The sequence below is a fragment of the Antennarius striatus genome, chromosome 5, assembly GCF_040054535.1.
Source record: "Antennarius striatus isolate MH-2024 chromosome 5, ASM4005453v1, whole genome shotgun sequence".
NCBI lineage: Eukaryota > Metazoa > Chordata > Actinopteri > Lophiiformes > Antennariidae > Antennarius > Antennarius striatus.
In genome coordinates, this window is record NC_090780.1 from 15,964,118 (window position 1) to 15,989,358 (window position 25,241).

At 40.1% G+C, this 25,241-nt stretch overlaps 3 protein-coding genes across 5 annotated transcripts in view; 2 read left to right on the plus strand and 1 right to left on the minus strand.

The window, feature by feature from the left end:
* Window positions 1-8,775, minus strand: part of ppfia4 (PTPRF interacting protein alpha 4) — a 55,269-nt gene extending 46,494 nt beyond the window's left edge. Inside the window, exons 1-3 of the mRNA XM_068315382.1 lie at window positions 8,387-8,775; window positions 7,912-8,210; window positions 7,378-7,419 (exon numbers count right to left, since the gene is read on the minus strand). Of these exons, the coding sequence (XP_068171483.1) occupies window positions 7,378-7,419; window positions 7,912-8,169 (300 nt within the window). The 5' untranslated portion in view covers window positions 8,170-8,210; window positions 8,387-8,775. The remainder of the gene's footprint in view (window positions 1-7,377; window positions 7,420-7,911; window positions 8,211-8,386) is intronic.
* A 5,654-nt stretch (window positions 8,776-14,429) lies between these two features.
* Window positions 14,430-18,771, plus strand: tmem183a (transmembrane protein 183A). 2 transcript variants are annotated; one of them, XM_068315282.1, is made up of 8 exons: window positions 14,430-14,621; window positions 14,846-14,935; window positions 15,050-15,220; window positions 15,305-15,464; window positions 15,598-15,778; window positions 16,159-16,239; window positions 16,364-16,519; window positions 17,441-18,771. In XM_068315282.1, the coding sequence occupies exons 1-8, from the start codon at window positions 14,558-14,560 to the stop codon at window positions 17,621-17,623; spliced, it is 1,086 nt and encodes a 361-aa protein (XP_068171383.1). In that variant the 5' UTR covers window positions 14,430-14,557; the 3' UTR covers window positions 17,624-18,771. The 2 variants fall into 2 exon arrangements, with proteins under 2 accessions (XP_068171383.1, XP_068171384.1); XM_068315283.1 differs by having other exon boundaries at window positions 16,367-16,519.
* A 649-nt stretch (window positions 18,772-19,420) lies between these two features.
* The window catches only part of tfeb (transcription factor EB), a 29,021-nt gene continuing 23,200 nt past the window's right edge, over window positions 19,421-25,241 (plus strand). For both annotated transcript variants that reach the window (XM_068315318.1, XM_068315315.1), the window contains exon 1: window positions 19,421-19,677. The gene's annotated coding sequence lies outside the window, so the exon portion shown is untranslated. The remainder of the gene's footprint in view (window positions 19,678-25,241) is intronic.

Genomic DNA, 25,241 nt, shown 5'->3' on the forward strand with positions numbered 1-25,241 from the left:
GGTTCTTTGGGTTGTGATGTCTTTAATTTACGAGAAAAAGGACTATTGAGCTCTTTTTGCACTTTATATTTAATTCTGAGGTTTGTGTGTTCTTCAATCTAACATAAAGGCTTGAACTTTATTTGCCTGAGCCTATTTTTATTTATGGTGAGGTAAAAGAGCTAGCTGTACACTCAGTTAAACATATCCTGCATTGAAAATGTATAATAAATGATAATGTGGACATAGGGACCGGCTATTAGACACAAACTGGACTTGGGTTCGGACCTTTTACAAAGAGGAAATTTTTATAAACGGACCTCCATTACTTTTTATTGAATACCCCTGGTCTATTAGTTCTGACACATGCTCGGCCTCACACTGTACCTGTAAGCAAAACACACTTCTAGGACAAGAAATTGGATGGCTGAGTACAAACCTTGTGAGACTCACTCACTGCTGGTCTTGGTACATGTGATGTGAAACACCTTTCTGTGTACTGGTCATGGCAACAAAAAGGGAATGAGTCGATTAAGATTTTTTCGTAGTTAATTTTTGGTATTTCAGTGAGATAACGGCCCTGTATTCTTCATAATAGGAACGATAATGCTGGTGTACCTATGTCCTGACACACCCTGGGGTGCCTCACTGGAGCCTGATGGGAAGTTAACTCACTGCATGTGAAACAAGAATTTTGGCTGTTGCCAATCTGCTCTGTAATACCGCCTAAACACATGCAGGAATATGGGAACTTTGGCAAAATAGATGTCAGCAGAAGCACAATAGAGGGTTTAACAGGTGAATGACTTGTGCCTGTCACTTGAACACAGTGTTCTTTACAAAGCACTGAGCAAACTGTCACATCTTCCCTTCCACACGGTTTAGTGCACTTGAAAGCGAAGGCCAGCTGCAGGAGTAGCATGGGACAGGATCTGTCCAAAGGATCAGATAATTAATAACTGGGTTATCGATGTGTCACACAAAAAAAAGAAAATGAAGAAATAGGGAGACAAAGAGAAAGTCTAAGAGATCAAAAAAATCCATATATTTTCTGGATGGACAATGGCAATCATCTCATCTACAGCCGCTTACACACTTTGTGGGTCACGGGTCTGCTACAGTCTATCCCAGCTGACTACAGGGGGAAAGATGGGGTACACCCCAAGTAACACTCCAGCTCATTGTGGAGCGGTAAGATTCTTGGAAAGAATATTAAAAAAAATATTCGTAAAAGGTGATGATGCTCAACAACATACTTCAAGTGTGTGTGTGTGTGTGTGTGTGTGTGTGTGTGTATGTCTGCGTGTGCCTATGTGTGTATGTGTGTGTGTGTGTGTGTGCGTGTGTGAGGGGGGTTAAATTTGTGTTTATGAGGTCGTACAAGGGTAAAACAATAAGACAAACACGTCAAAGGACAGCTACACACGCGAGACACCCATAAGGTGTGTGTACGTGTGTGTGTGTGTGTGTGTGTGTGTGTGTGTGTGTGTGTGTGTGTGTGTGTGTGTGTGTGTGTGTGTGTGTGTGTGTGTGAGTGATCATGGGACAGTTGTTTTGGATGGACAGTGAGGTGTTGGTCTTTCCCTGTATATTTGTATGCTGGCAAAAATAGCCAGTGTTGTGTCTGACTGGAACAGGTGTCCAAACATCACAGGACACACACACACACACACACACACACACACACACACACACGCACAAATACACATCTTTTGAGGACTGAGCAATAGAGGCTCTGTTACCTCACAGAGACACATTTGTTGTTTCAGGTTGAGGTGGTGACAGTTAGAGCACAACAGAAAATGTTTAAAGCTCTAAATCATCCATGGCCCATCCAAGCCGTCTTCATATATTAAATTATTTCAAATGTCAAAAAATCTGGACTTCACAATTTCTGTTAAACAACTAAAGACTGACAATCTTTGTTCCACAGTTTCCATGGTGTACAGCGTCTAATGTAATCTTAATTAACTAAATTGGCAGTATTTTTATTGTGAAAACATTTAATGAAATTATAATGGGCGTATGGCTATCTGTGTCCGTCTGTCTGCAAATGTTCATTGTCTAACTGAAAAACCCCTCTTTATTTTCTTATAACACTTGGCAAACACATCAAATGTACTGGAGTGCTGTCTTTTGCTATTATGAATTTTATGTTTTCAGAAATAGTCAGCCTTTTCTGTGCAACTTTTCTTTTCCAACATATGGACAAGATATTCAAAAATCACCCATTTTCACAGTAATTTAATGATTCATTCAACAATCATAGAAAACAGCAAACAAAATCTAAAATATTCATTAAACCTCACTACAGCCAACCACAGAATAATTAAAAATAATGAAATAATACAGTATTTTCACATCACATCAAGTTTTATATCAATAACAAGATAAACTTCTTGTAAAATCAAATTCCCTGAAATTGTCAGGTAATGAAGCAGAGGACAGGAGCTGGAAGAATATTCTAAATATTCTATATCAGTATATCTATATCACTACACTCAATCCCACAATAGTCTCTCCACACTCATTTTCTTCACATGGAAAAATAGAAAAAATCAACGCTATTTCTATTTCTGCTAATATAGAACCAAACAGTCTCATAGTTTGGGTTTCATGATACCTGGAGCACCATGCGTACCAACAAACTGCCCCATAAGGCCTTAGGATGAATAACTGAGGAAAAAGTTCCAGTTGATAAATTCATTGTACAATTGCCATTTTACACTGAATTAAAATAAGTCATACATGGTATTGTCCAGCAGATTCCTAGGATGTCCGCAGTGAGGGAATTTCAACAATAGGACCAACAGTTTTCTCCAGAGTTTCTCTTGTTCAGGGGTGGAATCTGCTTTCTTCTCACTCTGGGCTAGAGCGAGGGGTATCATTTGCTGTCACCATGGCAACCTTCACTTCTGTTTGAGACACAACTGATTCAGATGAGCTAATAAGGTCACTTGTTGATATTTCTGTTAATGTTACGTGATTTATTTCCAGTTTTCATGAGCATGATTCTGAAATCTATTTCAAATGGACGACTGAACTGACCAAGCTCATCTTTATGGCTCTTGTTTTACAAAGAGCTAGATAAAAGGATTAAAACCTACCTCATGTAAGTGTGGTTTGTATGAAACTAGTATAAAAACCGGGGGTGGGATTAGCCAGCTATCCACGCTCTGGCTCCACTTCGAAAAGATCGGTAATTAAAACATTGAGTCCTAGTCAGTTCATTTGTGCCATGACAGGCATGCCAAAATGAGTTAGTCGTGTTTAGGGTGGCTCTGTTTCCCAATGGAGACCGTTCATCAGACATACTGTATAGAAATAATAAGGCAGAAATTACTGCCTCCTGGCACCAATCCCACATTTAACTCACAGTATGGCATCGATCTGATCTAACTCTCTGCAAGAAGTCATAAACTTATTTCCCGGGCAAGTGTTGAAGTATTTCTTCCTCTGTGGCAAAATTCTCAAATATCTATTGAGTGAGTCCCCTACAGGTCACAAATCCATATCCTTGGAGTGACCCATCAACCTCTCCATGACATTATATAAGAACTAATAATAGAATATAATGGAAATACAGAAATACATGACACACACACCACTGTGCATAGTAACAGTGACATGCTTAGTTTGGAGCACACTGTTCACCAACACATTATATTCGACAGCGTCAGAACAGCTTTTCTCATACAGAAGAATGAGCATCATGTGCATGTGTGTGCGCGTGAACGTGCGTGTGTGTATGTGTGTGTGTGTGTATGTGCATCACATTGTGTGTTTAACACCTAATCTGTCTCGGGGCAAACCTATCTCTGAAGGCTGTATTAAACGCATTTTGCACTGTAATGGGCTGACATGTTAATCTGAAACTCTATTCTCTGTAGCTAATGAACATATCCATCCTCTTCTCTGTGTATGCCCGCATGCATCTGTATATGTTAATGTGTGTGTGTGTCTGTGTGTGTGTGTATGTGTGTGTGTGTGTGTGTGTGTGTGTGTGTGTGTGTGTGTGTGTGTGTGTGTGTGTGTGTGTTTGTGTGTGCGCGCGTGCTTGCATGCATGTGTGTGTAATGGCAATACTGTTCCATTTTTTGACACTACTGAGGCGAGTGAAGCCAGTTTATGTATTTTTTAACAACGAAGACATTGAAGAGCATTGCATTTTGAATAACCCACACAGTGTGTTTGCATGTGCGTGTGTGTTGAAGTGTTTGTATATTAGGAGGACAGCCACACATATGACAGTTCTGGGTCAGAGTGGTCAGAGTAAGGAAATGTATAAAATACATCCCAAAGTACAGAAATACACTCATATGGAATACAGGAAGATGATAAATGTTTTTCTGACACATGGAAAGATGAGAGTCGACACATCAGTAAACAACACAGACAAATACACATCAACTACAACACAAGGGGATTTTATATTGTGGTTGAGGGTATTTACACATCATGCTATAGTCACACTGAACCAGCCGAGATTCCTCTAATTACCACTGACATTTTTAGGATGGTGGAGTCGGCTAAATTGCCAACATTGCTCTGATCTAATTTTCACACCAATGCTTGAGACATCAGATACACAAAGTAAGTTGATATTTTCTTCCCCAGCACCCCATTACTACTCAATGTAATTTATACTGATAAATCTGGACCAGACTATCACTATACTTTAGTTTTTATCTAAATTAAATATTACCGACCCACAGTCGAGTTTCCAAAAACAGGATTTTTTTATTCATGTAAAATCACATCCTGGCAGAGAGACCTTTACAGTATTCCTCACACACGTTTGCAGATGCTTTTGCTGCAGTAACCCACACATTTCCACAGTAAAAGACAAAAACAAAAAAATAAAAGAAGCATTACAAAATCGCACGTGGTGCACAAATGACCACAAACCAATTCCTAAATGAAAACTCATTTAAACCAGAAATTAATTCACACATCTGTGGATATATTTGGGCGTATATGTTCTGCAGTGAAACTATATTTGTTAAATCACTTTTACTTCTCTGTGAACTTTTAATCCACATTTATAGAGAACATTTTGAATACTTGAAAACAACTATTTCTGTAGCTATGCCTTCATACAACACAAGTGTAGAAGTAAATGGATGGTGGTATACGTACGTATATATAAGTGCAATATATTCTTCCACTGTCATCACTGTACTGTTTGTTCCACTGTGTTTGCCATGACTGTATGTGTCGTACTTTGAGAGAGAAAGAGAAAGCAGAAGATGGCTTCTGCATGTACAGTCACAATATCTGCATGATGTCTCCAAGGTCAACAACTATATAAATAATACTTGTATTATTGCTAGAAAAAAAAATATAACGCTGAACCAAGCAAGATTAGAAAACAAGCATGACTATGTCTGCCCACTCTCTCTCTCTCTCTCTCTCTCTCTCTCTCTCTCACTTTCTCTCTCTCATACACACACGCACACACACACACACACACACACACACACACACACACGCACACAAACACACACACATAAGCCAAGACGCACATGCATGTGTGGAAGCACAGAAGCCAGCAGCTCAGGGCCATGTGCACTAGCAGGCGGCTATGTTTCTCTGAGAAGAGGCTGCAGTAAGGCTGTCATCGTCAGCTTGTTTCTTTCCCATGCTCCCTCTCTTGTGTACACACCATACTGTGACATCACGGTGGGCATTTTGATCTGAGGTTCAGGAGGTGTAAACAGTTTTATGTGCCGAAGCTTCACCATTGTCTTGCTTTGACTGAAACAATCCTCACTAAGCTCTCTTTCTCCAAAAGACACACTAGGGCCCCAGGACTTCAACCATCCCCAAGCCTACCGTCACCTCCTTCATCTCCTGCAGAGAATAGTAGGTGGGCTCTGTTCTCCTGTCTGAGCAGCAGGACTCAACATCTGCCCCAAAGCTCAGGAGTCAACCATCTTTTAGTGAGGAAAAACCCATCACCTACTCCCCATCCACCATTCAACCTTTGTCAATCCCACAAAAGATTTTGATCCTTCTTTTTGGCAAGCTGCCACTTTGCCACTTATGAGCTTCTAGACTGGTAAGGTCTATTTAATGCTATTGGTGATATCCAAGACAAGCAAGTGTTAAGATAGGCAGCTCAGATGAGTGGCACAACCCAATCCAAGCTTATCAATGAACTCTGAGCCCTGCTTATATTCAACTTTCTCATGTCTACAGTCGTTCAACAGATTGGTTGCCACACCGAAAACATTGATGTAAATTTACAGTGACATGTCACTGATAATCTACTGTATTAACGTTGTAAACAGGTAACATGGGAGAAGTAATATGAGACTATTAATAAGTAAAATGGCATTACTTATTTTAAGGTACTGGAAAAGTACCTGTAAACAGCAGTGCATCAACTTCTTGCCACAAGTGTTCAGAGTCTAATGGAAAAGGTAACCTCCACTCAGTAACAGAAATCACCATTTTTATTCAGCCTCAAAGGGTCAAAATGTTAGGAAACAGCATGTCATTATCTTTTTGAACAGTATTAGTAATTGTTGTTTAGACGTTAATGTGTTAAGTTTTTTTTATAATTAGTTCTACTATTGTGTTTAAAATTTTAGGAGAGAAGCTGTGGCTCAGGAGATAAAGGTTATCTTATTGGACTGGTGGCTCAATCCCCAGTCCCAACATACGCCATGCTCCATTAATGGTTACACTGTTGTCTGAATACTTATTGGTCCTGATCAGTGGGTCTCACCTTGCCTTGCATGACAGATACTCTCTATCACATTCTCAATTAAATTTGTATAAAGCAGATGACACACAGCTTTAGTGGAACACTTTCTGAATGCAGCTTGGAAACAAAGTACATTTCTAATAAATATACAGTAAGATTTTGAGCCAGTACTATGTTCTCAGTTGCTGACACAACTGAGGACATGGTACTGTTCTCAGTTGTGTCAGCAAATTCAAAGAATGTTAATTGTATTAATTGTATTATTAATTTGAGAATGTTACTACTACTTATTCACAATGTTGTACTAGTATGTTTTGACAAGGATAATGGTATGCTATTTTCCAATAGTTAGACACATGAGGGAGAACTAGAAAGTTTATATCCAAGAAAGCAGTTGCCCCATGACTAGAAAAAGCATGTGCTGATGTGGACAGACCGTAATAACATCAAAGTCACGTTGATAAGTTGATGATGAATTTGCGTAAAAACATATCAATGGGGAAAAAAAACAGTTATAAGATGCACATCTTTAGGGCATGTGCAAAATGTTGATTCAGTTTTTCAATACATTTATATATGGATAGATCATGCCACCTATCAAACTCATTATTACTATAAACTCTAATGGGGAGACAAGTAACTCTCTAGGCCTGCTTTAGTGGTGGAAATTAAAAATTGCAACTTACATTGCTGAGTGGGGGTTTCCTTATCACTGCAGCTCTGGACATCTGTGACAAAAGACCGAGCACATTGTAGTGGGTCTACTTCGTGTTCATATTTCATTTGTCACACATTTCTTTCACCTTCCCATGATGCTCTGCCATATCAATGTGAGTTTAGAGTTTATTACCTAAACAATGAATTTCTGGCATCTATGCTGCAATAACAAATTATATCTTTTTCTCAAATTACGTCACAGTTTGCAAATACCATTTTGGGGGAATTAATGTGATAAAATATTGTTGCAGATGTCACAGTAAATTTAAGTTTCATTGTGCAGCTTTTGAGTCATGGAGTTCCTTGGCCCAGCTGGGGACCAATCCGGCCAGATGGTAATCCAGGCTGAGCAATAATGGTTTCAGGGGCATTTATCTCCTCATGCATGTCTATATAAGACACTGTGTGCATGAAGGTTGCTCATCTTTAAGACAAAAACCCTATCCTACTCCCTCACCACCACCCGACCCCCACATGGCGTCCAAAGGCCGACTGCTCCTCACCTGAGGCAGCGCTGCGTTGATCTGCCGCTGGAGCACGTCCCTCTCATGCAGCGCCCCCTGCAGCTTAGTCTGAGACTGAATGAGGGTCTCCTGAGTCTCTCTGAGGGACTCTAACAGCTTGTCCCTCTCGTCCAGCATATTCACCATCAGCTGCTCAAAATTGGCCTCCTGGTCCGAGCCATTTGGGACGCCGCTGGTCCCTCTGGGAGGACCGGCCGAGTCTCCTTCGCTGATGGTCGGCATCACCTCGCACATCATCTTTCCTGCTGAAGTCTGGGCAGCGCTATAGGAAAGTGTCGCTGTCGGGATTCAGAAGGGTAATATGAGGGTTACAAACCAGATAATCCGATTTGCAAAAAGTGATGAGGGCCTATTAACGCCCAGCAGCAATGGACAATCAGGAACGCGCTGTAGTCTAATTGCATAAAATGTCTCATTCATCAAACGTACATCCTCAATCCTTACATCGTCTTACCTAATCAGACTGATTGGAGTGATGAGACGTTTGACCTTACATCCATAACCACTGGCGTTTTCCACCCTCTGAGCTGATCCGCCCTGCCCGGTGCGCCGTGCGCTCACATGTAGAAATCCCGCCGCGATATGATTGACAGCTCAGAAGTGAACGGGTGCGTTCGGAGGGGTGGTGCCCGAGAGCTCGACCGAGATCATTCTGGACATGCAGGAAAATCAAAACCCGGGATATGCCAGAAGGGAAACGATTTATCCACGTCCTTTTTCTTGGGGACGATGAGAGCGAGTCTTCTCTGCATCCGCCTTTTCTGCTTCCATCTCCCAACACCGAGCCGACGTTCACTCCTCTTCCTCCTCCTCCTCTCCCTCCTCCTCCTCCTACATACACAGCCGTTCAGTCTCTCCCTCACACGCAGGAATCTGCAGTTGTCACTCCTTGGTTATTGCTCTGTCAATAAGAGACCAACTCCGTTTAGCGCTCCGTGCGCTCACGTGGTACCAAATAGATGACTATAACCAGCTGTTGTGGTTGATATCATCGCATAATCTTTCAAAGAAACATTAATCTAATGTTTCGACGATTAAAACACAATTAAGTCTTGATTTGGTTAAATGTGAATCAGCGACATTAAGCAGGTTCATGATCTGACAGCTCCAAAAACACGATACGCTTCCTCAGGGCATACTCTGAACCAAACCATGAATTGTGCAGCGCCCCCTGCAGGATATGACGTGATCCTGAACATTCTGCTTCATAGTGGTACATACAGTATTACAAACAGAAATCACCCTTCACACATTATTGTGGTCGTGATCAACTTTTACTCATGGTTGTTTGATGGTACAGTACATCAGTGCGCGCTTCTCATGCGCTGCATTTTTTTTTTTTACCTTTGTTGTCGCTCATCATCAATCATTGTGACTCTGTTCCAACCTATAGAAGCAAAGCATATTTATTTCAAAACTTTAAATAAAGAAAAACAATGGATGTAAAAGCTACTTGAAGCGACTTTACTCAACAATTTACAACTTTGTTATTCGACTGCATCTCAGAGACAAATTTTTATTTCACTGCATTCACCTGACAGATTAGTTCTGCTTTTCAGATTTTAAATGTTCTTATATTTTATATGAAAACCATTAAAAGTTGGTGAATTTTGAATTTACTTAGTTAAGTTTATGAATTGTTCTACATCTACAACTCATAAGAAGTTTTTAATCAGAGTCACTGTAGTTCTCAGGACATTGATGCCATGGACATATGATGCTATAAATGAATGTGCGTCTTTGGAGCATCAAAAACAAATCTATCTATCTATCTATCTATCTATCTATCTATCTATCTATCTATCTATCTATCTATCTATCTATCTATCTATCTATCTATCTATCTATCTATCTATCTATCTATCTATCTATCTATCTATCTATCTCTCTCTCTCTCTCTCTCTCTCTCTCTCTCTCTCTATCTTTTTCTTTTCCTTTTCGGCTTTTCCCTTCAGAGGTCGCCACAGCGAATCAATTTCCTCACTACATCCATAAACCTCCTCTTTGGTCTTCCTCTAGGCCTCCTGCCTGGCAGTTCAAAACTCAGCATCCTTCTACCAATATATGCACTATCTCTCCTCTGGACATGTCCAAACCATCTCAGACTCTCTCTCTCTCTCTCTCTCTCTCTCTCTCTCTCTCTCTCTCTCTCTCTCTCTCTCTCTCTCTCTCTCTCTCTCTCTCTCAATATATATATATATATATATATATATATATATATATATATATATATATATATATATATATATATATATATATATATATATATATATATATATATATATATATATATACAGTGGGTACGGAAAGTATTCAGACACCTTTAAATTTCTCGCTCTTTGTTTCATTGCAGCCATTTGCTAAAATCAAAAAAGTTCATTTTATTTCTCATTAATGTACACTCTGCACCTCATCTTGACAGAAAAAAACAGAAATGTAGAAATTTTCGCTAATTATTTAAAAAAGAAAAACTTAAATATCGCATGGTCATGGAACTTTTTTGATTTTATCAAATGGCTGCAATGAGTCCTTCTCATTCACACACATGTACTCTGTCTTGCTGCAGCTAACCTTCATTCCTCTCCTTTCCAGAACAAACCCCCACCTCTCTAGCTTCTCCCCCACCTGTTCCCTGCTCTCACTGCAGATCACAATGTCATCTGCAAACATCATAGTCCATGGAGATTCCTGTCTAACCTCGTCTGTCAGCCTGTCCATCAACATTGCGAACAAGAAGGGGCTCAGAGCTGATTCCTAATGCAGTCCCACCTCCACCTTGAACTCCTCTGTCACATCCTACAGCACACCTCACCACTATCTTACAGTCCTCATACATGTCCTGCACCATTCTAAACATACTTCTCTGCCACTCCAGACTTCCTCATACAATACCACAGTTCCTCTCTGGGCACCCTGTCACAAGCTTTCTCCAGATCTACAAAAACACAATACAGCTCCGTTTGGCCTTCTCTATAGTTCTCTATCAACATCCTCAAAGCAAATACTGCATCTGTAGTACTCTTTTTTTTGGCATGAAACCATACTGCTGCTCACAAATGCTCACTTCTGCCCTTAGTCTAGCTTCCACTACTCTTTCCAATAACTCCATTGTATGGCTCATCAGCTTTATTCCTCTGTAGTTGCCACAACTCTGCATGTCTCCCTGATTCTTAAACTTCTCCATTCCTCGGGCATCTTCTCACTATCTAAGATCCTGTTGAACAACCCAGTCAGAAACTCTACTGCCACCTCTCCTAGACATTTCCAAACCTCTACAGGTATATCAGGACCGACTGACTTTCCACTCTTCATCCTCTTCAATGCCCTCCTCACTTCATCCTGACTAATCTTTGCTACTTCCTGGTCCACAACAGTCACCTCTTCTAGTCTTTGTTCTCTCTCATTTTCCACGTTCATCAACTCTTCAAAGTACTCTTTCCACCTGTCAATAGGCTTCCATCCCTATCTTTAATCACCCTAACCTGCTGCACATCCTTCCCATCTCTGTCTTTCTGTCTTGCCAACCTGTATAGATCAGTCTCTCCCTCCTTACTGTCCAACCTAGCATACAAGTCATCATAAGCCCCTTGTTTGGCCTTTGCTACCTCTACCTTCACATTACACTGCATCTCCCTGTACTCCCGTCTACTCTCCTCAGTCCTCTCAGTGTCCCACTTCCTCTTAGCTAACCTCTTTCTGTGTATACACTCCTGTACCTCCTCATTCGACCACCAAGTCTCCTTATCTACTTTCCTTCCAGATGACACACCAAGTACTCTCCTATCTGTCTCCCTGATCACATTGGTTGTAGTTGTCCAGTCAACTGGAAGCACCTCCTGACCACCCAGAGCCTGTCTTAACCCCTTCCTAAAAGTCAGGCAACACTCTTCCCTTTTCAGCTTCCACCATTTCGTCTTCTGCTCTGCCTTTGCCCTCTTCATCTTCCTCACCACCAGAGTCATCCTACACACCACCATCCTATGCTGTTTGGCTACACTCTCGCCTACCACTACTTTGCAGTCACTGATCTCCTTCAGATTACACCGTCTACACAAGATGTAGTCTACCTGTGTGCTCCTACCACCACTCTTATAGGTCACCCTATGTTCCTGTGTCTTCTGGAAGAAAGTATTCACTATAGCCATTTCCATCCTTTTTGCAAAGTCAACTACCATCTGTCCTTCTGCGTTCCTCTCCTGGATACCAAACCTGCCCATCACCCCCTCATCACCCGTTTCCTGCACCAACATGGGTCACGACCCAGCTCGGGGTCTGCCCCCAGTCTCGTGCTGGGTTTCCCGTGGCGCAGATCCCACATCGCGTCCAGTCATCCCAGACACACCTGCCACCATTTTACCCCTAATCACTAACTATAAAGACCCGGCTTGAACACGGACCCAGCGTCAGATCCTCTGTGTAGATGCCGTATTTGTCGCCAGTTCATCCTGACTCCTACCTTGACCCTGGATTGTATTTGGACCCCGACCTGCCTGCCTGGACCCGTAAGTCCTGTCTGTATCCTCCTGTGTCTGCACGCCGCCCGTCCCGCTCTGTTTCCCTGGACTCGTGCACCGGTCTTTCCCGTGCTTCCCTCGTGTGCCTTTGCTGTAATAAAGACTTCAGTTCAGACGCACCTGATCTCCGCTCTTGTCTTGGTCCTGACAACATGTCCATTGAAGTCTGCTCCAATGACAACTCTCTCACTTCTCGGTATGCTCTGCATTACTTCATCAAAGCTGTGTAAATGAAAGATTTGTGCAGTAATTGGTGTGGAGACGGAGCAGTGGGATCAAAGTGACCGCTCCGCTGCCATTTTGAGTTGGAAAAACGCCGTAGCAGTAACGTTATAACTCAGACTGTGAAGCATGTATTTGTGTGATTTGAGGACTTAAAAAGTTTTATTGTGTTTATGGCCTGTTAGGCTTTTTTGCTTGGTTGGAAGCGTGGTCGGAGCAAGGAGTGGTCCGCCATGTACGGGCGTGCACATCCACAGACGGGATTCAAGATGGCGACCCAGACCTTGAACTCATCTTCTCCATCGCATCATTGGGGAAATTCTCTTTGTGTGGTAACTCGCTGCCAGAGTGGTAGGAGTATCAGGAACTAGCTTGAACTGAACTGAACTGAACTGGGAACTGATTGAACTATTTTTTGGACTGAATCTAACTGAAACTTCTCATTGAATTGAACACTTGAATTCACATTTGGAATTGAACTTAAATTTTAAGTGCCATACTTTTATTTTCATGTTTATATTTCTGAATGTGATTTGAATAACTGTGGTCCACTTTGATTTATTTGGGTTTTGAAGGTATTTGCTTACCTGCAAAAAGAAGGTTAACTCGGGAAGAAAAATAGGAATCCTAAAATAGGTGCAACCTAGGAAAAACAGACTAGTCTAACTTAGATTAGCTTTACTAAAATAAACTATATGAATGAAAAGAACAAAAGAGTGAAATACTTTTTCATTTACTTACCCTGCATGTTCTCAATAATAAGGTATTTTTGGCTTGTTTTTGCATTCAGTAAATTGCTGGCCTTTTCTACTTAAAGCAACGGTCTTTGGTGTAATTATTCTTGCTCCCCACTCCTTAGAGCCTAGAACTGGTCCAGTGGTGCAGTTAGTGGCGGGATACCGGTGCTACAATGAGTACTGCGGGGCCAGTGACAGTGGAACTGTTCGGACGGTGGAGCCATCAGTGGTCGGGGTCCCTTGCTTCAGTGAAGACTCCCCTTAGTTTGTGTGTAGTGATTTTCGCACAGCCTTCACGTTTTATACTTTTATCCCTTGTCTTTTTGGTTTGTTTGCTGTGTGTGTGTGTGTGTGTGTGTGTGTGTTGGGCATGGAGTTTGGTGAGTGCTCTGGCCTCGATTGGCTCCCTGATTGCAGTCATCCCGGCCGTCCTGTAGTGTTCATGCAGGTAATTGAGACCTGATAGGTCCGTTGGTGTTCGTGTTGTTTTTATTCTGCTTTTTAATAAAGTTTAGTCTTGGGGGAAGATCTTTGTCTCTGCCCATTATTGGACCATCGCTTGTGTCAATTTTCGATATCTGAGGCCTGTTCATGAGCTTAGACGAGTCTCACAATTTAGTCACTTCGTGTTCCTGGACTTTATTCTGAATACTCAGTTTTCTACGCAGCTACAGTTAGTTAACAAAACACACATTTGTTGAAAATGAACTGTTTATTCTAATGTTTCTAAAGGACTAACAACGAGCTGACTGCACTTTAAATACAATTAAAAATATACCCAATAACTGACAGGCAACCAAAACTCTCATTTCCTGCTCCATCCCTTGGTTCTGAGAGTTCTTGGAATATTTTTTAAAACAATTTATATTCTATAAATAATATAAAACTGAATTCATAAATGTAATTTATTTTATTCATTACTCAAATTAAATTTTAGTGGTTGTACCAATTATTAACACACATCGAGAAAAACACGTTCATGTTCTCGCGAGACTTGCAACGATACACGTCATTCCATGATGGCTGAAGATCCTGGCGGAACAATTTTCAATTTCTCCCCTTATTTTCTTTCTCTCTCTCTACCTCAGCTTGCTATAGAGTCATGGCAAAAGCCATAGCCCCGTTATCCGTCCGCAGATATTTAGTATCGATATGCCCAAGAAAGGGAACCGAAAACGGCTGAAATTTAAGGCCGGAGACGTTTGTTCGGAATTAGGTATGTTATCGAGTTGACTAGCACGCCCAGCGTTAGCATGCTGTTAGCACGCTGCCTTTTTTCTTCTTTAGAGTCACATTTGAGTTATCTGAAAGTGTATGTAAAGTGAGGACTTTTTATGGTCATCAGGAGTGGTTGAATGTTGATGTTTATGTTTCTTATTTTAATACAGAATGCATGTAATGGAAGAATTACCTCTTAGCTTAATTTCCTCTGCTTGGTAGTGACGGTCGCTGATTATGCTGACGCTGACCCAGCCGTCGTAAAATCAGGGAGGGTGAAGAAGGCTGTTGCAAATGCACTTGAGAAAGAAGGTACCTTGTGCTGATTAAGAGATTCCCCTTATTTTTGATTTTGCTATACAATGTCACCTGTTCTTGTCTATAAAGTTGATCCTAACTTAATGTGCTTAATTTAATGTCTTTCAGCAAAACTCCTCTGCGGCCTGGAGGCATCTCATGGAGCTGTGGACGAGGTTCTCTCGTCGGCTGAGAATGCAAAAGCAGATGCTGTGCACAGCAGCGATGACCTAGACCCTGAAGAAAATGACATTAATGAAAGTAAAGTTCCCCACAAGAAGAAAAACAAGAGGAGAAAGGGTATAATTTATCAGAAGTATGCACATAAAATCAAGGGAATAAATCTACATTGTCAGTATTTTAATTGTGATGTTATCTCCACAGAGAGTAGTGAGAGCAGTGATGGGAACGAGTATCCAGTGGATATTTGGTATATGATCTCCTCCTACATTCGACCTGAGGATGTGTGCAAATTTGCCCTCATTTGTAGGGATACTTGGACAGTCACTTGCACTGCAGCTTTTTGGACCAGGCTTTACAGAAGGTGAGGAGATTTTTATTCATTGGTTCGTCTCAGTGGTGAAAATAAATGTGTGATCAAGAAATAGTCGAAGTAAAGGAAATTGTTGCTTTTATAACTTACGTTTTTTTTAATGACTTTTTCACACCAACTTTAGACACTACAGGATTGATGTCCACCTACCATTTCATCTCCAGCCTGACTTTATTGACAAGATGCGCTGTTTACGGGCCCGTGTGATTCGTTCCCTTTTCCATTTGTATGAGCCATTTGACTTGCGTGTCTCAAAAATTCCTTCACTGCCAGAATCTACACCCACAACTCTACTTAACTCCAAGGTAAATTCAAGAATGTGGAGCTGTATTTCAAAATTTTATAGCTTAACTTTCAATATTAATTTTCATATCAATGCCCTCCTGGCTTGACAAGAAAACACAGGGTTAGCATAATAACCAGGTTTGTGATAGCCAGGTTAGTCATGACCACAAATGATAGTTATAGTGAAATCAGATAGAATTGTCTTCATTAAAGATGTTTACTGTTTGGCCAGGTGACATTTTTGGGGACATTTTTGAAACATGATCTTCCGTGACCCACTTGGCATTTTTCATTCTTATTCATGATACAAAAGCGAGATCAGGAATTCATGTTGAGAACTTAAAGTAGCCCAGAAATACATTTTATGAGTTTATAATTGTTGTTGGGTTTGTTTTGGCAGTGTGTACTATTCTGGATCAGAAAGGTGCCAGGGACTCGACCAGAGGCATTATGGGAGTTTAACTTCAAATTATTAAAACAGGTAATTTAAGATATTTAAAAACAAAACAACCTTTACATAGTCTCATCAAATAATTGTTGCTTCTGTCATCATTAGGTATGTTATTAATCTCCAAGGAATATTTAAAAAATAATCTTTCTTTCAGCAGGGGCACAGTAAGAATCGTTGTACAAAGTCCTTGCATTTGCCCAGACAATATGAGGAAGTCCACACAAACCCAGACTCTGACTGCTACATGCTTCAGGTCACCACCCTCAACTTCATCTTAACCCCTGTGGTGATGGGCATGACACTGACTCTGGTTAGTAACTCTTGTGTTAAGTTTTTGTTGGATCTTGGCTGCTACTTCACATGTACATGTGAAGAGATTTCAAATTATGCTTTATAATTACCCTATTTAACTTTAAGCCTGTAGCATACTGGTTTTAGTAAACATAGTTTATTTCTAATTTTTCACTGGGTTTAGCCATTTCTAGACCCAGTGAAAGAGACATTTTTACTGTTAAAATTAGAAGTACCTGTCATTGTGACAGTAGTGACTAATTCAGAAACAATTGTGATAGCAATCAGCCTGTTCGGTTTTAGTAAATAGTGTACTTTTCAAATGATTCAGTTGGATCGCTACAGCTGATTCACACCTTGAACAAAGCAAGGAGGAGAATATATATTTGGTTTCGTTCCCATGCTTTTGTCATACTTTAATGTTGGAGCTTTACTCAAACTGTTTTTACTAATCTGAGTTTGAGCCTCTTTTCCATTAGGGATTTGTGTGTTAGTTTTTCTCTCCTTCAATTCATTCTCGTTCTAGTGGTTGGATTCTATTCCATCGCAGATGTCAAATGCTATTCATTTCAGTGTTTCCCCTACTAATTTTATTTATGTATTTTATATCTGTTATTTCAGTATAGCCTAAGTGTTTTTTATGCTTTTCGCTGTCCTGCTTGACTCGCTTCTGGTCTGATTTAGTTCCTGCCAACACAGACATCAGTATATTATATGCAAGAAAAACATCTTGACCAACAAGGGGGTGAAACATGTCGAACCCATCTTCGAGTTCCTCCTTGGTCACTGATCTCCTAATCCTACCTGTCAGGGTGCGCCCAGCCCCCCATGGAGGAAACTCTTCGCTCACTTCTATCCAGGAGCTATCCCAAAGCTGGTAGATTTATTTTTTTGGAATACTTTACATTCTAACTATCCTATTTCTGTCTTTTGTCAATAGTTCACCATCAACGTTAGCACAGACATGTGCCACCACCGTGTCCGTCTGCTGTTCCAGGACTCGCCGCTCCAGAGGGGGAAGAAGATCGATCAGGGAGGAATCCAGGTGTTGCTGGATCCCGTACAGAGTGTGAAGGTCATGAACTGGTGGCATCCACAGTACCCCTTCTCTCCGTACACATAGGAGTCCTTCCCCCTTGGATTCAATCAAAGAATGTCAAGCCAAAAGTCCTGTTGTCTCATCCCTTAGAAGATTGGATGCAAACCTGACCTTCAATTGTTTTAACAATTTTTATCGCTTTTCAGTGTAATATCACATTACAATACAGGTACAATTTCAGTATTCGTAGCACCCACAAAGAACTCCCTCATACCCACCCTAAGCTAGCCTTTTGGGGAGGTTAGGATTAAGGGATATGAAAAGGTCATGGCCAATTTAGTCCCAGTCCAATATACTTTGACTTTTACTTGACATTTTCAAGAATTTTAGAAAATACTTTTGGGGTAATTTCGTTTAAGATTATTTCATGTAGTAATCTAGTAAAGTGCATAATATACAGTAAGAAAACTACGCATATATTAAATGTTGATGTACGAGTTAAACCTTACAGACATGGAAGACTAAAGTAAACATCCACAGCTATCAAACATTAAAATATATTTAAGCCCATTTTTACACATTGCCCTAACGTGCTTGACACATTTCATGAGTTCTTTTAAGTCTGGGATTCACAGGGTGAAACATGTTTTCTTTTTTCTTGCTGTTGAAAATTTACTTTAAAAAACTTTAATTGACAGTCCTTCACCAGCAGTGTCTGTTATTGTTTTAAAACTATTTTTTTGATGTATGGCATGTGTATTTCAGTAACACTTCTCTAAACTGAAGGGGCCAAAGACATGATTTAGCTCAGATCGTTCACTCATCGGCTGATGTGGGCACTGTTCTTTTTGTGTGTGTGTGTTTTCAAAAGCAATGTGATACAGAGCGCTGAGGTCTGTCTCCACTTAGATCTTTAAACACTCTCCGATATTCCAAGTGTTGAAAAAGATTGGACTCATGCCATTTATGTTTATTTATGATAGGGGAGGTTGACATTGATCTAGCTGCTTGATGAGTGGATTTGTACACATAATGTAAATGAGGAAAAACATTTTGACCACATACTGTCTTCTGGAAATGTGATTGTTCATGACACTACCCCATTGGAGAAGGAAGTTGAATGATCTGATTAGCAGTAGTTGATTGTTTTTGCTGGTCATTTATTTTTACCAGACAGGACATATCTTGGTTTTAATGTTAATGCACTGAAATAAAAAAAACAACTGCCCATTCATGTGCTTCCAGTCTTCTGTCCTGAAGTGTCAAAGTTTATTGCATGTAATTTTGTTTCCCTCTTGTGGTCAAAGTGCTGCTAATGTGCAGTATCATTCTGTACAGCCTGCAGTCATTGGAGAAGGCCCTCCATTGAACCTTTATAATACTGTAGTTTTTCATACTCTTAAGGTAGATGTATTGGTCATGTCCCGTTCCGACCAGAGGACTGAAGATCATAGTAATCTTTAAAATTATATTTCCACAATGTCTTAAATTACACAGAAAGCAGAGCATGTAATGTGGATCAGTATTGACACCAGTTGATAATTACTGATTCTTTGAAGAATACTTCTGAATAAAGGCCAGGTGACCTACTGTCTCGGTGTAATTGCTGAACATCTTGACAACTGGAACAAAACGAAATGGTCAAAAATTCTTATTTTTGATGTAGAAACGAGAAGTATGTCAATTTTATTCCAAAAAAAAAAAAAATCTATATATTGTTGGTGTCAGACTGTCCTGGCTAAAGTTAGAAGACCTCTTAAAACTTCCTTGGCAGTCAGCAGGCATCACGTCATTGCCTCAAAATACTAGTCTGTCAAGGAAATGAAAAACTACATTTCCCACAAACCCATCTGTGCTGTTCTATTGGTAGGGGCACAGGTGACCGCAGACGCTCCGACTGTTGACAACCCCTCGACGGTCAAAACGAAAACAAAGTAGACGTCAAAGTGACTTGTTCCACGCCGGTAGAGTCAGCGGAAATACTCAGAAACTTTTTGCTCCCACGGCATTTTCTGTAGCCGCGACTCTCTCCCCCACGTAGTGTCCGAAAGCGGGTTTTTGGCATCGGCGCGCACGAAAAAGTGGGCACGCACTTTTCCTGAACCTGACTACCTCGTTCCGTCTGACCTTCAGATAGGGTAAGTGATATTTCACCACTGCTGCTAAAATTTAGCTCATGCTACGACCCCACTGTCTTCACAGGACCCAGCGAGTCCATGTTTTAATGCGTAGTTCCTTGTTGAATTTGAAACGGAAGGCAGATAACTTATTTTTCCCCTTTGAAAATGAAAACCATCACCATTTAATCATGGGAAAAATATAATGTATTAACGGTATCCATTGGAAAGGTGACATAGTTAAGTGCATACACACGAAATGTCCCTAAATTTTACACACAGGCAACAGTTGTCATGTTGTATTTTTTGTTCATCGCAGTTGTGTTAATATTGTTCTGAATCTTGGGGGAAATACCTGGGAAATTATCCCACTGGGAACTACACAGAGCAAAACTCGGATCAAAACCACTGCATGTACTATTTTTAGGTTTACAGTATTGTCGTATTCGTGTTACATGGAGTTTCCGTAAAATTTCGGAAAAATAACTAAAATGTAAGGAATAGTATGAAGTTGCATTGCTGTGAAATTGCAGAGACTTGAGAATGAAAGCCCTTCCCCTGCCACCCGTTGATCTACCCAGAACTGCCCCTGGTTCCATTAATAAGCGGTAGCCAGTTTGGTATCAGTAACAACACCCCAGCCCCAGGGTATGCTGCTATGTATAAGCTGCTGCTTATTCCAGTACTTTACTTGAAAGTTCTGCATAGTGCAAACATAAAATATGGCGACAGCAACTACTTTTGCCCCCTTTGTCCTCCCTGAAGTGTGGACTTTAATTACCCACTGTGTGTGTATTATTAGTGCGCATGCATGTTCAATGGTGGGAAGGTCAGCAGCATTTTCTGTGTAACACTGTCCAGTAATGCAATGTTTGTATTTTATTCCAGTATTCTAAGTTGTGTATTCCTGAAGGAACCAACATCTTTTATCTTGTTTCACTGCGAATATGGTCTAATAATTTGAACACAATTATCTGCCATACTGAATTTGTTGATCAGTCGGTCAACCAATCAATAATCAGTGTTTTTCCTGCCTTATGAGAGTGAAAAGGTTTCCTTGTGCACTGATGGTTTTAGCCCAGTTAAAGTCTAACTTTATCCCCACCACAGCCTATCTGACTATGTTGAACAAATTGCAAGCTTCCTTAGAATCTGTGTATGATTGTACTGCACATCCGTAAGGTATTGAACTGTAAACCTGTAGGTCTTGTACCTCTCCCTCTCTATCGCCCACATCATTCCTCAGAGAAGCAGATGCAGTTCAAAGGTGAGAGTAGAAAGGTCTCAGTCATCTGAGAATTTGTAAAATGATGAATACTTCTGTCAAATTTCTGACCTTGCTGCTTTTGCTCTTAATGCTTTATTAACAAATGACTCTTTCGACACTTCCATTAGTGCTGTGCTGAACATGTGTAGCCACAAAAATCTGATGACATCTTTTAAAGTAGAAAAAATTATAAATTTGACATTGTGGAAGGATGTGTGGAGTGATATTAAAGCAATCATCTAATTCCACTTTGAATAACTGCGGCAAATAAGAATTATGTCTGTACAGTAATATTAGTTTTTTTAATTCTATTTTTTATTCTATTGTTTTCAGTAAAAGTTGTTCAACATTTCAGTTGCAGTGGTCGGTCAGCCATGCTGAAATTCTGGGCTTCTTGATGATCATATATTTATTTTGATGTATGATTTTTCAATATAAAAGACAGAGAGAAATGTGACAGCGAAGTGCAGAAACGCTAGTTCATTATTAATGAGACACACAGGTGGGCATTCAAATGCATGACTACAGGTTTTGCTTCAGGCCTGACGAAACAAAACCTGTATTCATGTATGTGATAAAACGCTAAGTGAATGTGTTGCTGATGTTACTTTAGGCCATGTTATGAGAATTGTTTTTCTAGCAAAAAAGCATTTGCATGGGCTTAGTTAAGGAACAGTTATGTCATCGCACTACTGCATCTGAATGATCGTTCTGTATCATACTGAGCTCTCTGCAGCTGTTTGTCACTAACTCTGCCTGTCATTTCTGTGATTTTACGAATGAATTAAAACATCTCTGTTGTGTAACCACATAAAAATGATGGAGCTTCATTCCAGTCATACCAGTTTATTTACGGTAATGCAGGGGTACAGCGTGTCAATGAAATAATGATTGGATTTGCTTTTTGCTTTTTACTTAGTAACATAATCATGTCCTTTTTGATGTATTTTATCACCGAGAATAAAAATCAAATGTTGTCAGACTTTTCTTGTTGCATGCTGGATTGCTTGTAATGTAGTGTTTGTGTGTGTGTGTGTGTGTGTGTGCGTGTGTGTGTGTGTGTGTGTGTGTGTGTGTGTGTGTGTGCATGTGCGTGCTTATGCAGGGGAGAATTTGAGAATGGGACAGATGTGTGTCAGGCGGACAGTGGGATTGTGGAGTGCACCCAGTGTGAAAGGTGAGAGGTCAGTCAATACACTGGGCTGTGAGGTCACTGTCAGCAAGGTCGGAGGTGAGTCACCAGCATGTAGAGCAGCAGCAGCTGCCAGATTGGTCCTGATCTCTTCAATAGCTTAGCAGCATCAACATCCTGGTCTCTTAGCCAATGATGTTTAAGCACTAAAACTTCACGCGACAGGTTAATACCTTCACTCAAAGTTTTAAACACCAACCTAATCTCTAAGCTCCTACCTGCATCGGCACATTTTTCTTCTGTAGTTTGTGCATAGAATTTTAGTTTTGATCACCTGTTCACAAAGGTGTTTTTATTAGCAGGAGCACAGTGTCCTCTGTGCTGCTGTGTGTATGGAAAAAAGTCTTTGTGTGTGTGTGTGTGTGTCATATTTTCAGCCTCATTGGACTCATGTCCCCCTGTAAGTGTTTTGGATGGAGTTAATTTTCTTCAGGTAAACAGAGGCAGCGGGGACACACACATGCACAATGACTCAATGGATGTACTCTAGTGTGAAAAAGCATCAGGTGTGTGTAAACACACCTTCATCCGTTAGCCATATTGACAGATCTCCCACGTCCTGGAAAGTTTTCTGTGTGACATGACCCAGAACACAGGACTGTCTTTACGGTAAACTAGATCTCTTCTAAAAATAAAACCGATAATACAAACCAAAAGACCAATTACTGTATTTACTGTAAGTTTGTCACGGAAGGTCAGACTATTAAACCACAGGAATAGCAGCTTGGCGTGTGCTATGTGACAAAATGACCCATGATATATCAGAGGTGAGTGTGGGTGGGACATTGCGGGGCATGTGCTGAATGTGTGACTCCACTTCCTCATCTTATCTCAGTTCCACTGTTTCATGTCCTCTTTTGACTGACTCTCTGTAGAGATGTTCTTGCTCAGTCGATCGTTTTTTCGAACAGCTTCCCAGCTGAATGTGTGAGGATCCTGCAGCTGCTCTGTTGTGTGTTTGTGCTTGTTTGCTTGAACGACAGGGTCTGTAGCAGGGGTCTGTAGTTGCAGCTTTCTTGGACTTGAGCCATGTACAACGTCCACAAGATATTGTACAGAGTTATGGTTTTATTTCTCTGTAAACACACACGCACACGCACACACACACACACACACACACACACACACACACACACACACACACACACACACACACACACACACAGAGTTTATGTGTGTGTGTAAAGTATTAAAGGAATACTGCTTTAGATTTTTGTTGAAATGTTTTTGAATCCCTGTGTACTTGTCTCAAAAGCCTGTTTTCTTTGAAAGCAGCAAAAGATGTGAAGTTATCAGACTTTTTTCCTTTGCATTTTCACTACTTTGATGACTTATGAAATAATATGAAATACCTTTTGATTAAGTTTTAGAAATGAAACTCACTACAGCATTGACAATTTTGTTTTGCCTTAAATTCTTAAAACTGCGGCAAAAAATTGGAGACTTTCATATCAATTCTGCATCCCACTTCTTTAATATGCCCCCTAACCTCCTTACACAGGTTTTACAATAATTTTTTTTTACTCGTTTACCCATGCACGTTTTAGTATAATGGCAGTAAAATCAAAAAGACTAATTCATCAGCATTTTTTCAGGACTGTTGTAGATCTCAAATGTAATTTGGAGAAGAAGTTAAATGATACACTTGTGACTCATGACATGACTGTGGTAACGCACTTATCTTGACCCGCCCTTAGTTTTCAGCTCTTGTCAATCTTTTTTCATCTACAATATCATAAGTCTCCAAAGTCCTCCATATGAGAGTTGTCTGGCCATTTTACGTAAACGTTTTGGCTTATTTTTTCAAAGTATATAATAATCTTTACAGTGGATTTTAAAAAGCTCACATCTTTAAATAGACATGATACCTTCAACTAGCTTTTATGCAAGTGTCCAACCCTCTTGGACTTGTCTGCCTCTGTCTGTCTAATTAAAACCTCATTTCAAAATGATTGTTTCAGTTTGAAGTCTGACGGGGAGAAATGACTTTCAGCCTTTTCACAATATGTCACGTAGATACATGATTCATGATTTTGTAAAATGTCTGAACTAACCCTAACAGGATCTCTGTCAGAGTCTCTCTATAGTAGCCAAGGAATTAGTACTTTGGATTATAGACCACACATATATTCTTGATACCAACTAATCACAAATTTAAGCATATATTATTACTCTCCGAACAGAAAACAACATTTGAAGGTCCAGGAATAAGGGGTAGAAATTAAATTGATCCTCTCATACATGTATAATTAGTTGCAATCTGCTACCTCACCACTAGATGCCACTAAGTCCGTAAAATTTAAAACTTAAAAAACTTAAAATCTTAAACTTCCTGTCATCGGTTGATTGGTTTGTTTGTAAAAGCAATCAATGAAATATTAACTACATCATCATGACAATTTTTGCATGGGTTGGTCAAGTTCAGAGACAAATCCAGGATTATTTACTTATTTTCTTTTGTATTGCATAATTGCACTTTTTTTATTTCACATGAAATAATCCATTAATCACAGAAAAAATTCCTGGATCCTGATTTATTTTATAGATTTTGGTGATCATAGTGACATCTTCTATTGGATCATCTTATCTTCTTTGTGAGCTCCCTCTCATAGTTAATGGCAGAAATTCAATGATAGACTGACTGTTGTTTGATACATCTGCATACAGTGACCTAAGATTGACATGAGTGAAAGTGAAGTTTCAAGATCCACAGGGTTGTAAAGAGCATTCATCAATCTGGAATTTACCCTCTGCTCTGAGCAAAAAAAAAAAGGCAGCAAAGCTATGTGTCAAGAATTCTGTCTTCATCAATAAAGTCAGTTGGACTGGTACAGGGATCTACCAGGAAATGAGTGACTGAGGATCTTCAAACACATTTTGGTCAGTGTATGGTGAGTGAGTGAGGCTATTGTACTGCAAACTGCAGCAAGAGGAACATGTAAAAGCAAATCATCAAGTATCAGTAACTCTAAAAAACTGAGTGACATACAGAAAATGGGAGAATCTTTAAATAAAAGCAAATGTTAGAGTAGGTGGCAGATGAAGAAGCAGAAAAAGTATGGCAAAAAAAACAACCCACAGATTTTAAACTATGCAATTTCTTATGTTTCATTTTTTATTTTTGTG